This window comes from Ambystoma mexicanum, chromosome 8 (genome assembly GCF_040938575.1).
Source record: "Ambystoma mexicanum isolate Mex_15411 chromosome 8, UKY_AmexF1_1, whole genome shotgun sequence".
Lineage (NCBI taxonomy): Eukaryota > Metazoa > Chordata > Amphibia > Caudata > Ambystomatidae > Ambystoma > Ambystoma mexicanum.
This window is the reverse complement of record NC_090929.1, coordinates 403,417,815-403,431,250: the sequence shown is the minus strand read 5'-3', so window position 1 is coordinate 403,431,250 and position 13,436 is coordinate 403,417,815. Positions and strand designations below refer to the sequence as shown.

General features: G+C 47.6%; 1 protein-coding gene across 1 annotated transcript in view; it reads left to right on the top strand.

The window, feature by feature from the left end:
* The window catches only part of LOC138473605 (butyrophilin subfamily 1 member A1-like), a 324,409-nt gene extending 320,146 nt beyond the window's left edge, over nucleotides 1-4,263 (top strand). Inside the window, exon 7 of the mRNA XM_069612162.1 lies at nucleotides 3,648-4,263. Coding sequence (XP_069468263.1) covers nucleotides 3,648-4,162 — 515 coding nt within the window. The 3' untranslated portion in view covers nucleotides 4,163-4,263. The remainder of the gene's footprint in view (nucleotides 1-3,647) is intronic.
* The last annotated feature ends 9,173 nt before the right edge of the window (nucleotides 4,264-13,436 follow it).

Here is a 13,436-nt window from a genome sequence, read left to right as displayed (position 1 = left end):
TAATTTTGAAATGTATTGATTGATAAATTCGGATGTATTAGGAATTGTATTGAATATTTAGAATATTTATGTGTTACGATGTTTTATCAGCTATTGATCAAGATGTATTTGAAATATTGTATGTAATGAATAGGTAAAGATTGAAAGCTTTCCCCCTAAAATTAGTAGACCAACTGTCAAATGAACTTGGTGACCAGGACAGACCCAGAAAACTAATCTGAACGCTTATTGATCAACTAGTCTATATTTTCTAGCAAGAGTAAAATTCCACAATTGTGTGATACAGTGGATGACCAATGGAACAGTGAAAGTGTTAACAAAAGCAGAGATGGGGAGGTGTTCACCCAGGGTGAGTTATTTTGCCACATAGAAATAGCAGATCGAGCAGAAACTGCAATAGCTCCTGGCTATTGTGTGTCAGATAAAGATACGAGTGAGGACATTGGAAAATGGCATATCCTCCCACACAAAGTGTTCAACAAGCTTTCAGTGGGGGAGTTCTGTCTGAGTGACGGCGAACTTGCCTGTTTAGATAAACTACCTGTGTAACACACTTTTGCACTCTGGTCCAACATGTTTTTAGCACCCCTCCCCCACCCCGGAAATAACTATTAAAATACTCTATAGTAGTGAAGAGTCAAAAGCCCTGGTGCAAAATGCTGGGTAATGGAAAATGAATAGCGTTATGAACAGTAGCACATTTTCACGTTAGTTCTGTCAAGTGACATTTCATTTCCTGAAATTGTTTTACAAAAGCACTGATACGTTTGACGCAGCAGAAGAACATGCTGATGGTTAAAAGGGGGAAACAGAGAGCCCTACATATTCATATATGTGATGGTGTCAGTTAAGTACATATATATTCCAAGCAGAGGCTGGTGTGTTCTGTCATCATTCATAACTCTCAGCTGGTCATTCAGATAGTTTTGTACTTGCCCACATGCAACATCCCACTTTATTCGTCGGCCTGCGGGCAGGACATTACATATAAGATTCATTATTTGTCATTATATTAATTATACTCATATTTAATATCATGCCCGCAGGCCTAAGAATAAAGTGGGGTGCTGTATGTGGTGAAGTCCACAACTATCTGAACGAGCAGCTGAGAGTGATACAAGATGACAGCACACACCAATCCGTGCTGGAGGTGCTGAATGAGGGTTCATTCAGGAGTATCAGCTTTGCTATGGTCCTTGTGGAAACTGTCCATCTGGCGGTGTGATTTCAAGATGACGTAGTGGTCTTTTAATACCGATCGGCCCATCTAAGGGGTGTGGGCCCTAATGTGTGGGATAACACCTAACTTATGGGCTGGTTGTAAATAGGACTGGGTGATTCACCAAGACTCCCCAATGAACTCCCTGGTTACGGTGTAAGTGTTCTGGAAGTAAAGCAAGATCTGCGGCTCTGATTGGGAACTGAATGGATTGTGTGGCTGGAAGAACCGCCACTACTTCAATGTATAGACGAGGTGAAGCTCAGTCAAGCACTGATTATCGAAGGGCAAACATCATGGGAAAATGCGGCCAAACGCTTGATGAAAAATGGAACCAGGTTGTATACTGAAAATGACAGCTGCATTCATCAAATCACAGATCTATTAAGTGAATTAAGCTTTGTATTATGTACAGCGACTGAAAACACAGGGGAACTCAAGCTGCAAATGGGTTTAAAATATTAAGTTTTGATTGGTCCTCCATGGTACCATATTGTTTTGCCAATCTGCTACATTTGCTCGTTTGCGATTAGTGAGAACTTTATGTGCTGCAAATAACACATGAAAACAAGAACAATGCCTTTTAATTAGCTCATCAAACAGTTGCTCTTTGCATATTGAAAGATATACTATGCCATGCAATGCAGATGTTCAAAATAGCTGACTCATACATGTGGGTAGTGCCTATTGCTATATTTACTGCCACCATCATTTCCTTGCTTCTCTACTGGTACTATTGTGGAGACATTGCCAAACCCTTCATGCACACACTGAGAAGATGATGCCCATGTTGTTAGAAATTGATGACATTGAAAAGGTAATATCAATTAAATAAATATCATATATATAAAGAAAAAACGAATAAGAAGACAACATAGGCAAAAATAACGAAGACACGGTAAAATGGCAAATAACATGTTTGGAAACACTGCTTAAGATGCCTTGTATAGGCAGGAAAGAACATAAAGCTCCATATAAGGCCCATAAAGCTTTGAGAAAAATAACTATTGAAGTAACACAAGAAGGACAGAGAAAATAAAATGCATGTAAGAGTGTGCTAGAAAGCGCAAAAGAAGGCATCGTGTTGGCCATGCAGCTGTAACAAACAGGCTGAGCCACACCACAGGCATGTTTAGTGACATGATGGTATAAAGCTGCAAATCGGCGTAATTGGTTGGCTGGAATCAGAGCGCCCATAAACATGTGCGGGTATGATGTTAGCCTCTGTCTGGGACATAAGCACATTCAGTGGCAGGTTGCACATCACACGTGGGGGAGAGCTGTTCTTGCTTGGGAACTGGAACAGAGATCTCATGGGTGCTGGTCACCAGATTGTGGGTCATTACGCACGGCGGATCTACCCACCACAAGCCGTGGTTGTGTTACGTGAGTAGGACAAGTGGAAATGTACAAGCTTAGCATGGTGCTGTTAAGCCATACCCCCCAGGCTGCAGCATGTTCTGTTATGAACCGTATTGTTAATCTAACTGAGAACATGTATCTTACAGATTTTCTGTCTGCATCTCATTGTGTAAAACCCTAAAAGAAATGTTAAAAAAAAAAGAGTTTGTGCTTGGGGGCTACAAATTAGGAACAGGAAAACTGGGCTGGTTTCTCTGTCTGTTTCTCTTCAGCTGTTTAGAAATACAGACTGACTCTACTGCTGCTGCCTTGGTTGTCTCATTAAATTCATTTGGTGGGTTTCTACAATGAAAACACATAAATGTGCACGTGTGTGAGTGTGTACCACCTCCCCATTCAGTTATCCCTTTAACCCAGGACCAGCGCCCCAGCACACTGCCCACACAGACTCGCCCCCTCGCTTCTACCATTCAGGAAGGAACCGAAGACCCTCCTCGTCAAGGAATGGCTCCTCCCTAGCACCTACGCCCACACACTCTCCACTCCCCACCCTACCTGACACTGGGTGATCTGATGCTCACTGTTTCCGCCCCCGGTTGCTTCAAGATCCCTCGCTGACAATTTGTCCACCCTCCTGCTCCCCTATTAGTCCCTCATTCCTGTTTCTCTGCTTCCCTCGCCATGTTCTCATCCCTATGATTGTAAAGAACTGCATTGCTTCCGGAAGATTGGTCCACGCTCAATAAATAACCTAATAATAATAATAATAATTACCTCTGCAAAAACCCACTTTTAATGGTCTTGGAGTAAATTATGCATTCAAAGGCTACGCACATGTGCATACCTTTTACAGCTAGACAAGTCGTTAAAGCTTTTGTGCATCGCCCCTACATTCGTTATAACTTAGTCATGAGAAAAGCCCCTTGTGATGATGTCAGCGGCCATACTCTAGCCGAACGATCTGTGCAGTTAGTTAGGACTTGAAGTTGTCAAGATTGCAGTGCATTGCTCCTGGTGTTACTCGATTGAATAATTCCTACTGAAGCTGTCTTTCTTTGCTTTGCAGTGGTGGTGCTTCTGGATCCCAGCACTGCGTCTCGCTGGCTCAGAGTCTCGGAGGATTACAGAAGTGTGATTGCCATAAATGAAACCGACATTGAAGACACACCTGGTCGATATGATTTGCTGCCCTGTGTCCTGGGGGTTCCGAATCTCACCTCGGGGAAGCACTATTGGGAGGTCCAAGTTGGGGATGTTACGAACTGGAAACTCGGGGTTTGTGATGAGGAAGCAAGCAGGAGAGGCGAGATCACGGTGGCGCCCTATAGAGGATACTGGGCAGTGGGGCGAGAGGCTGAAGACGTATACCTCGCCTACACGTCCCAGTTTCATACGCCTCTCACGCCGTGCATGCCCCCGAGGACAGTGGGGATTTTTCTGGACATTGACGCAGGGAGGGTCGCCTTTTATAATCTAGAGCAGAGATCGCTGCTGTTTACCTTTCCTCGCTGCCCCCTCCCACGCACGCTCCGGCCATACTTCTGCACGTGGGATCTCTCCAGGCCTCTGTTGCTTCCATAGGTAACTTCCATAGGTAACTAAGAAAATGTGGCAGCACAGCTTGAGGTCACAGCACTGTAAAGAAGCAAATTCAACATGTCAGTGTTCCTTTTATAATCACATCCATAGTTATATGAAGTCTTCATTATTTTACGTTGGATACTGCATTTTTCTCCGAGATGCCTGCCTTTCCTCCTGACCACTCACTGTTCATGATTTTTATTTACACTCTGTACACGCCTGTCATGTTCCTGTATCTGGTAAAAGGTGATCTTTAGAAGCAGTATTGTATTTAAACATATTTGTAAAAATTGACAATTACAGTTGTTACAGTACTAGTATAATAGGCGTGGAGAATGATTGTGGGGGATTTCTTTCACTGGCAGGAGATCACCATGCTATGTGCTCAGCGTTCAGTAAACACTGCAATCTACTATCTAACCACTAGAGGACACTGCATGCAAACTAATGTAGGCTGCTAAAAAAGTAATGGTTATAGTCAGCAGTGGTGGAAGTAGAAAAAGGGTGTAGGGTGATCCCACAAGTGCTGGGGTGGGGACGAAGTTTGGAGGGGGGGGCAGAGTTCCGAGGGGCAGAAACCTGTAGTTGAACTCCGCTCAAAGGAACTGTTCAAAATAATAGTTTTAAAATGATGCGATATCTGTCATGCTGCTTCTTTCCTAACTCCACACTGTAAATCAATTCCGATTTAAATCACTTCCATGGCAATGCTACACCCAAAATTCTTTTGGTGATGCAGTGATATTTATTACATTAAGGGATCCATGAACACCTCTACAGTAGAAGAATAGCAGGGTAGCTCAGCAGGTTGAGTGACCGTTGAGAGGTTATATATTAAAAACTGGTTGCTAATTGTATTACTTTTTGCAATTCCTTATTAAAAAACACAAGTGCTATATAATGTGTTTGGCCAGAGCATGGGTTGGGATGGTCGCTTTCGTATATTCAGGTCTGGAGTATTTCTGCCCCTCCAGTGAAAATCAAAAGTTGGCACTCATGAACCCACAGTTTAATTTCCTAATAACTGCTGTTAGCAGAACAGACGCATTTATTTGTGATTCAGCAGTTTGACAAGCATATCATTTCAACCCCTCATTCGGCACTGATCACCTTTCATAAACACCAAACTAACACATGACTCGCCCACACAGGTGACCTAATTTCCCAGCCCTGCTGGGCTTTCAGAGTAGCAAGACTGGCATGTGAATTCCCAGCCCTTCTGTCCACAGATAGTACAGTACCAGTCTGAGCACTGCGCCCCGTAGGATCCCTCTATCAACGAGGGAGCTGGTGCAGGCAGGGCCCAGAGCTGCAGTATGAGCATCAAAGGGCTCTTTGTCTCCAGCTCACTGCCATGCAAACTTAAGATCAGACCGATACGTCTGCATGCTAGTGACCTGGGCTGGAGGCAAAGCACCCATTATTTGCTATTGGTGAAGAGCAATGCCGGCCACACACAATGCAGGAATAGCAGGGGACTCAGTTGGTGTGTGGGTGTGTGTTTGTTGTTCTTGTATTCTGTGTGGCCAGGCGCTGTGTAATTCTTTATTGGGAGCGGCAAAACATTTCTCCCTGTCCCTCTGTTCACTAATTGACAGTCAATTAGTGAACCAAGGGACATTGAGAAAGATTTTTTTGGTGCGCCCTTACCCCTCTACCTGAGGGACGCGGGCGAACTAAAACATCTCTCACAGGACTTTGGGTGGGTGGTTGGCCAAGCCTGAGGCAGAGGCAAGCCGGATCCCGAGATCCGGCTACAGATCTGATGCGAGAGTCGGCCCATTGGCTATGTGAAAATCGACAACTACACGTATCTAATATCCTAGCGGTTTGGTGGCCATGTTGGGTGTACCCTGGTTTAAAAACGGACCCCACTCCATATCCTTTGCTTCCCAATAGATATTTTGAGGAAGAAGCAGAAATGCATCCAGGCATATTTTGTGTATATTGGCTTCAATCTGATCCTGAGGCCCCGTCTGTGATAATCTTTCCCCGGCCTCCAGATGTTAGAATGGAGGTCGGGGAATGATAAACATGAAGCGCACGCATGCAATGAGGAACGCTAATAATACACGACCACACACGGTTCTGTAACACTCAGCTCTGCCCGGTTCCGGTCATCGCCATACTTTATTTCCTGTCTCTTTTCCTCTGTCACGATAGGTGGACTCCCCCTCACTCACGTGACTCGGGCACACATAAACAACACATTCCTCCCAAACGTGAACCTTTTGAATAAAGTCTATCAACTCACTTGGGGGTGTCCGTAAGTCTTTCTTGGGTTGGACAGGTCTTGGCTTTCAGTGGTATACCCCATGTAGGACATACCCCCGGCAGGCGGGATGATGATCAAGGTCTTTCGCGTAATCCATACCGGTGTTGATCCTTCTCTTGTGTTTTCCTTCTTCTTGACCCTCGCCTGCTTCATCGTCGGAGTGAGGCGGTGGCGGCGCCTCATTCTGTGAGGGCGTGTTGTCTTTTTCCTCGTCATTGCGGATTTGGTGTCTCAGTTCCCTCTGGCATGTGTGGGAGTTGCTCTTTCCAGAGCAATTCAGGTACCTTGCAGAAATGGGAGTTGTTACTACTTCCTGTCCTCAAGTGGCTGTGATCATTCTGTGGTCAGAGTTGAGCACTCTCCAGGGGCACAGCTCGTATGACCGGGTCATTTTCTTTGGGGGTGTACGGTTCTCGACGAGCACATTGTTACCTGCCTGGAGTTCTTGGTGCTGTGCTAGACGAGCATGGCTCTCTTTGTCATTCTGTCTCTCTAGTGTCTCTTCAATGAGTGGCGTGTCAAGTTCAGGGGCTACCCAGTTTGGGTGTAGCAGCAGTTCTGCTTGAATGGGTATCCCAAACATAAGTGCAGCCGGACTGACTCATGTGGATGTGTGGGGGGTCTGTCTGTGTGACCTGAGGAATCAATACACAACACAAGAGCAACTACAGGCTTTGTTCGGCATCAGACACAAACTGACTGTGTCAGAAAAATTGATCGTGCTAAAAGGACACAGCATCATCCTGCCAGAGGTGCTAGAAGAGAGGGCCCTGCAGATAGCACACGAGGCACACCAGGGCATCAGAAAAACTCAAGCATACCTCAAATCCTGAGTGTGGATGCCAAAGATACAGAGCAGGGTAGCGGAACTAATTGAGACCTGTGCTGCATGCCAATCATCATGCTGCAGTATCCACGTCTCCAGGCGTGCTGCAGGGTGTGGGGCTGTGCCCTTGAAGATTGGATCAGGGTTTTATGGTCTGTAAATATCTTCGCTGGTTGGCCCAGGAGGTAAACCTGAAAATTGCAGCATCCCCACAGAATTACGAGCGCTTCCTTTCCTATGTGTGCGTAATTTTGCACAGTCTTAGTGAGCACCCGGCTGGCAAAAGCGACTGGGAATCCAGTGTCCTGATCAATTTGTGAGGCATCAACTAACAGTTTGGTGGCACGGTTTGTGTCAAAGAATGCCTTCTTGGTGGTGCTTGACAGGGAGTCTTTTTTGATGAGTTGGAAAGCATGTTGGTGTTGTTCTGACCACTCCCATGGAGTTTCTTTCTGGGTTAGCCTTCGTAAGGAGGGTGCAACTGTGGCTAGGTCTGGGATGAATCTAGCACAGTATGTAGCCATTCCCATGAAACTCTGGATCTCAGATGCAGACGTGGGCGCTTTGGCTTCCTTGATATCTGTCACCTTGGTGGGGTCTGGTGACACTCCCTCTGTGTTGAATATGTAGCCAAAATAGTTCTGTTCACTCTTGCCAACTTCACACTTCTCTGCATGGAGGGTGAGTAGGACTGCCACCAGCCGGTCATGGTGTTCTTCTGTTGCTCCGTACACTAGGATGTCATCACTGATGTTCATGGCTCGTGGTGGCCTCAGGACCTTTCCGGATTACGTTTTGAAAAATTTCAGTGGCTGAGGATATCACAAAGTTCAGCCTCTGGTATCTCCTGAGGACTAGGTGAGATGAGGACACAGTGTTGAGCAATGCAGAAGTGCAGGAGACGCTGCACGATTATATGTAGCCCGCTTCGCTACGCGCATGCTTCTGTGGCTAGAAGAACCGAGGTAGGGACTCTCAGCGGCAAAGCCCTTGCAGGACAAGACTGCAGTGTTTTTCGACGCAGTTGTGCAGGAGAGGCTGCCAAATTATACGTAGCACGCTTCACTACATCCACGCTTCCAATCCTATAAGAACTGAGGTACAGACCCTCGGCAGCTAAGCCCTCGCAGGATAGGCTGCAGTGTTGAGCGACGCATGTGTTTTTGGTGTCGATGAGGTAGCGGCATAGACAGTGAGTGCGGACCACCTCACCGATCTGTCTGTAGCCGCAAGGTAAGAAGGTGCAGGAGAGTCAGCTTGCTACAGTCCATGTAACCCCCCTGACCTGGTGCCCCTTCTCACTCTTGCACACACATGTTCCCCCATGACCAGTCCTCGCAACCCCCTGCTTACTTGCACTCCCTCACACCTTAGGTCGCATGCACTCCCTCTCATCTTAGGCGTGTGCGCTCACTTGCAACTTAGGTTGCATGCGCTCCCTCACAATTTAGGTCGGGGAATGATCTCTTGCAACTCTAGGCCCCATGTGCCCAATCGCAACCTAGGCCACGTGCGCTCCTGTGATTGACCTTGTGTGTCCTCCTTCTCTCTGATTTTCGGCTGTTCTCTTTTGCTCTGACATTGTGCTGTTCCCCACGGTTCTTGGTGTCACACTACACTGCCTGCTTTTTCCAATCTAGATCCCCTGATGTGCTCTATGCTTTGTTGTTGGCTCTGTGCTTCCTCCAATTTAGGTCCCCTGCTGCGCTCTTTCTGTTGCTCTGTGCTTTGTTGTTGGTCCTTATCCTTTATTTCCCTTCTAGGTCCCCTGCTGTGCTCTGTGCTTTGTTGTTGGTTCTTTGCATCTGCATCCTTTTTCTTCTAGGTTCCCTATTGTGCGCTGTACTCTGCTGTTGACTATGTATTGCATCTGATTCTCTGGTCTGTTGCTTCTGCCCATTGTTTGTCCCCCTCCTTTTGTGTTCCACCCTGGTGCACCCCTGCCTGCTCCCAGTACTACACGGCCTCCCCTGCTTGGGCTCCCCCTTCTCATACCTGTTAGGGAGAATCCTCTGTAAGGCTAATATCCCAAAACCTAATGAGTCCCCCAGCAGCTTTGCTGGATTTTTTGGGGTTTACTTTTTTCTCTCCTGCTAAGAGTGAGATTCTTTTGCTCCCACGCTTAGACATGATTTGAGGTGTTCCTTTAACTTTCCACGTGTTTTATGGGCTATGGGGTCTTTTACTCCATAGGGTCTCACGTGTTTTTTTGATGTGGGTTACACAGCACCCTCCGTGCCGTAACCCAGGGGTGTCGTAGCGACCCCCCAACATAGACTCCATACCCTGGGACTGACTACTGTCTCCCAGGGCATGTAAAGTCACCATTGGCTTTGCTAGTCCCAAATTATGAACAGAAACCAGTACAAACCATCATATTGTGGACGTACTGGTCGGGGCAATTCGATTGCCCCGGGGTCTGTTGTTCGAGGGGGCACGTCTCCGTCTCCCCAGATCGAGTTTTGGCTGGTGGCAATGGATACTACTTTTTATATTCGACCGCGAATATATCTCTATGGGATTTTCCCATTGTTCGAGGCTACCGACTTTAATTATTTAATTCTTATAGCCTCGAACATACCGCCGGTTTATTTATTGAATATTAATTCACCGGTTGGTATTTTTTGCCAGAAGATTCTAAAATGGCGTTTGTGTTCTCTTCTGTGACTCCAACCCAAGTCGAGCCCTTTGTTCCACTTTTTGGCAGGCTTCTCCACAGAAGCCTCCAAAAGTGGTGCCACTCTGTCTGGGTACCACAGGGGGTGTGGGAGGGGGTTTAGGCACCCTGGACTGAGTTACCTTGGTAACTCAAGTCACACTCACTTAGCATGTTTGATTGACAGCTAGGCTGAGTGAATGGGGGTGTGCTGCATAAAAGCAGGGCTTTGGGGACTGGAACTTCAGAAGCGCCACAGGACCTAAGAATCCGAGGAGGGAGAAGCTGAGCCGACCTGCAACGACGACACCACCGGTGGAGCCCTGCTGAATCGTCTCACCACTTTTCCCGACGACAGAGGAGATCTCCAGTCCGGAGAGTCTTCTTCCTTTGACTGGTGGGGATAACCAGTTTTGCCTTCTTTTCACCTTCCTGGAGCATCTCGTGGCCGCCTTGCCCGTGCCAAGCACCCCGGCAACCGGAATACCATGGTTTACCACTACCACGAAAAGAAGGGTAGTACCTTTTAACCAGGGAACTCCGCAGCTGGTTTCTTCCCTGGCAGTGCAACGACCTTCCTCTTTCCTCCACGGTGAGACCTCTTCTTCCTCTGGGCGAAACACCGACTTGCACCTGCTGCCAGGAACAACTGCCCCCGCTGGAGCTTCCTTCACACTTAAGGTACTGTGTCCCGCCTGGCTTCCCTTGCGACAGATCGTTCGGGGTGACAGTAAAGCCTCGACTTTCTAACCTGGGCTGGCCTGGGACAACCTAGCTAACTTTGCCTGACTTTAATTTCATCCTTTTTGTACGAACTATCTACAAGACTCTTTGGGCATAACCCCACTGTGTGAACCTGGACCCCTTCTGCTTGCTCTCTCCAAGATTGGGCCTTGCAATTGACTTCTTTGCACAACAGTAGAACTCTGCCTATCCTGCCTTACTGTGGTTCTTTGTAAAAGTATTGAAACTTGTGTGCTTCCTTAACTCTGCCTTTTTCCTCCCTTTCTTTACAACTTATTAGAGTGTCACCTCTGTCTGAAAATAAGTGGTGTTTCTTACTAAGACTTGTCTAATAAGTGAATATGGTTGTATATATACGATAGTGACTGTGTGCTGAATTTACTTACCTCGTTTTTGCTAGTGAAAATTACAAGTGTGTTTTTAAATAAAAAAATATATACTTTTACACCAAAGCTCTGGTCAGTGTTTGTTTGTGCTACTGTGTCTCTGTACCTATTGTGTATACTCTGCATACTGCCTAACTCTTCTTGAGGGAAGTCTGACTGCTCAGCCACAGCCACAAGTGAATCTGTGTGGTACAGACTGCTACCAAGTGGGTTTACTGCCAAACACCTGTAGTCTTAAATCTTTTGCAGTGGTCCCTAAGGGAACTGCACAGATTTCTGCCTCACAATACCCCCGCTCTTCCTCTCTGCACCCTCTATGGTGCTCTCTGTCTCACCTATCTTCTCAAACTGCTTTTCTATTGACTATCCTATCACTATCAAGTCTGGCAGTAAGAAGCTCAAAAAGGACATCCTGATCTCCAACCCAGGCCTCCCTATCGCTGATACCTACACCAGTGCTTCCTCCAGACCGACCCTTACCGACATCCTTTTTATCGTTCGCTCTTCAGGCCTATTAACCCCCCATATGGTCTCTGTTCTCACACCTTTTTCATCCTCTCACATTAATGGTGGCACCTGGTGGGAGGCCCTCCTTACCCCCTTCCACTCCTCCATGACCATCATTAATGTCTTCTTATATGGCACCATTCTTGTCCTGGGCCCTCAGGCCAACCTCCTCCTTTTTGATAGAAGCTTCCCGTACTTCCTTTCCTCTCCTGCTATCCTTCTTTCCCCTACCTGGCTCCTCTGCCGCATCCATCCTCTGCCACCTCTACGGCACCCTCTGCTGCTTCTCTGGCCACCCTGTTGCCTCCTACCTCCGCCAGCCCACTGGCACCCTCTTCCTCCTCCAAGGCTATCTTGCCTTCTCCTCCTTCCTCCTCTACCAATCCTCGGGCACCTCCAACACTTCCTCAGGGCATACCTCTGACATGTAACCCTCCACGGAAGTCCTTCAAAGGGTCTGCCGTCTCCTGGAAGAACTTGATTTGGATGTACACGGTTTCACCGAGACTTGGTTCATGGCCAGCTCTGTCACCCGTTTTGACAGTCTCCTTCCTGATGGCTACAAGATCCTCTCCAAACCCCGAACAAACTGTCCAAGAGGGGGTGTAGCCTTGATCTTCTCGGAGTGGGTCCCTGCTTCTGTAATTCCTACACAGGATTACTCCTCCTTAGAATGTCTCCTCTGCAGGCTCTCTATCTCTCCTGGCCTCTCTCTCACTGTGGCCACCATCTACAGGCCGCCTGGCCAGGTCACCCTCTTCCTCTCTGAGTGAGCTGACCTCTCCTCCTCCCTCCTCGCCTCTACCTCTCAACTTCTCCACCTAGGAAACCTGAACCACAACCTGATGTTACTTGCCGTTCTTCTGGACTCTTTCGCAACCTCTGCGACTCTCTCTCTCTCTATTCTTCCCTCTGGCCTGTCTCACTCTGCAGGGCACACCCTGGATGTTCTGATCTCCTCAGACCTCCCTTCTCTAACCCTCTCACCACTCCTCTCTCCTGGAATGATCACTTTCTCCTTTCCTCCCACCTCGCTCTCTCTCTAACCCTCAGGCCAAGCCGACTCCAGCACTGCCACCTACCTTCTCTGTCATCTGGCCCATGAAGCATGTGTCAGTTCAGGCTTTCGCTGCTACTTTCGCACCTCCTTCTGCACCTTTGGCTGAATCACACCCTGACACAGCCCTATCTAACCTTCATCTCTCTAGCTCTAAAACTCTTGATGTCCTTGCCCCTGTCATGAGGATCTGTTTGAAGCCCAAAGCCAAGTGCATCTCTTGGTACGATTCCGATCTCGTCAACCTTAAACACAAGTGTAGGGTGGCTGAGAGGAAATGACGGGCATCAGGCACACCCCCTGACATACTGGCCTGCCGCCTGCTGCAAAGGCAATACAGGCTACCTATCCTCACTAAGAATAGACCCCATATCCCACCCTGCATCTCTGCGACATCTAACAACTCGGTCGAACTCTTCAAAATCTGCAAGGAGCTGGCCAATCCTGCTGCAGTCTCTACCTCTCCTCTTCCCCCCCAGCCGCCCAGGCTATCTGCACGGCCTTGGCTTCTCATTTCATCACTAAAAGTCAGGACATCTTGTCCACCCTCTCTTCCTCTACCTCCTCCTCCTCCACTCCTGGCCCGCCTGCGGCCGTTTCTCCTCCTCCTTTATCTTCCTTTCCCTTGTTCACCCCAGATGATGTTTCTAGACAACTCCTATCTATGAAAGCGTTGTCAAAGCAAGTTCGCACCTGATCATCCAGAACCATCAAGGACCACATTGACACCCTGCTCCAGCCTTAGCTGATTTCTACATTCACTCCTTTGCCACTGGTACCCAGCCCCCTCTTAAGCACTCCCTTGTACACCCCCTTCTAAAGA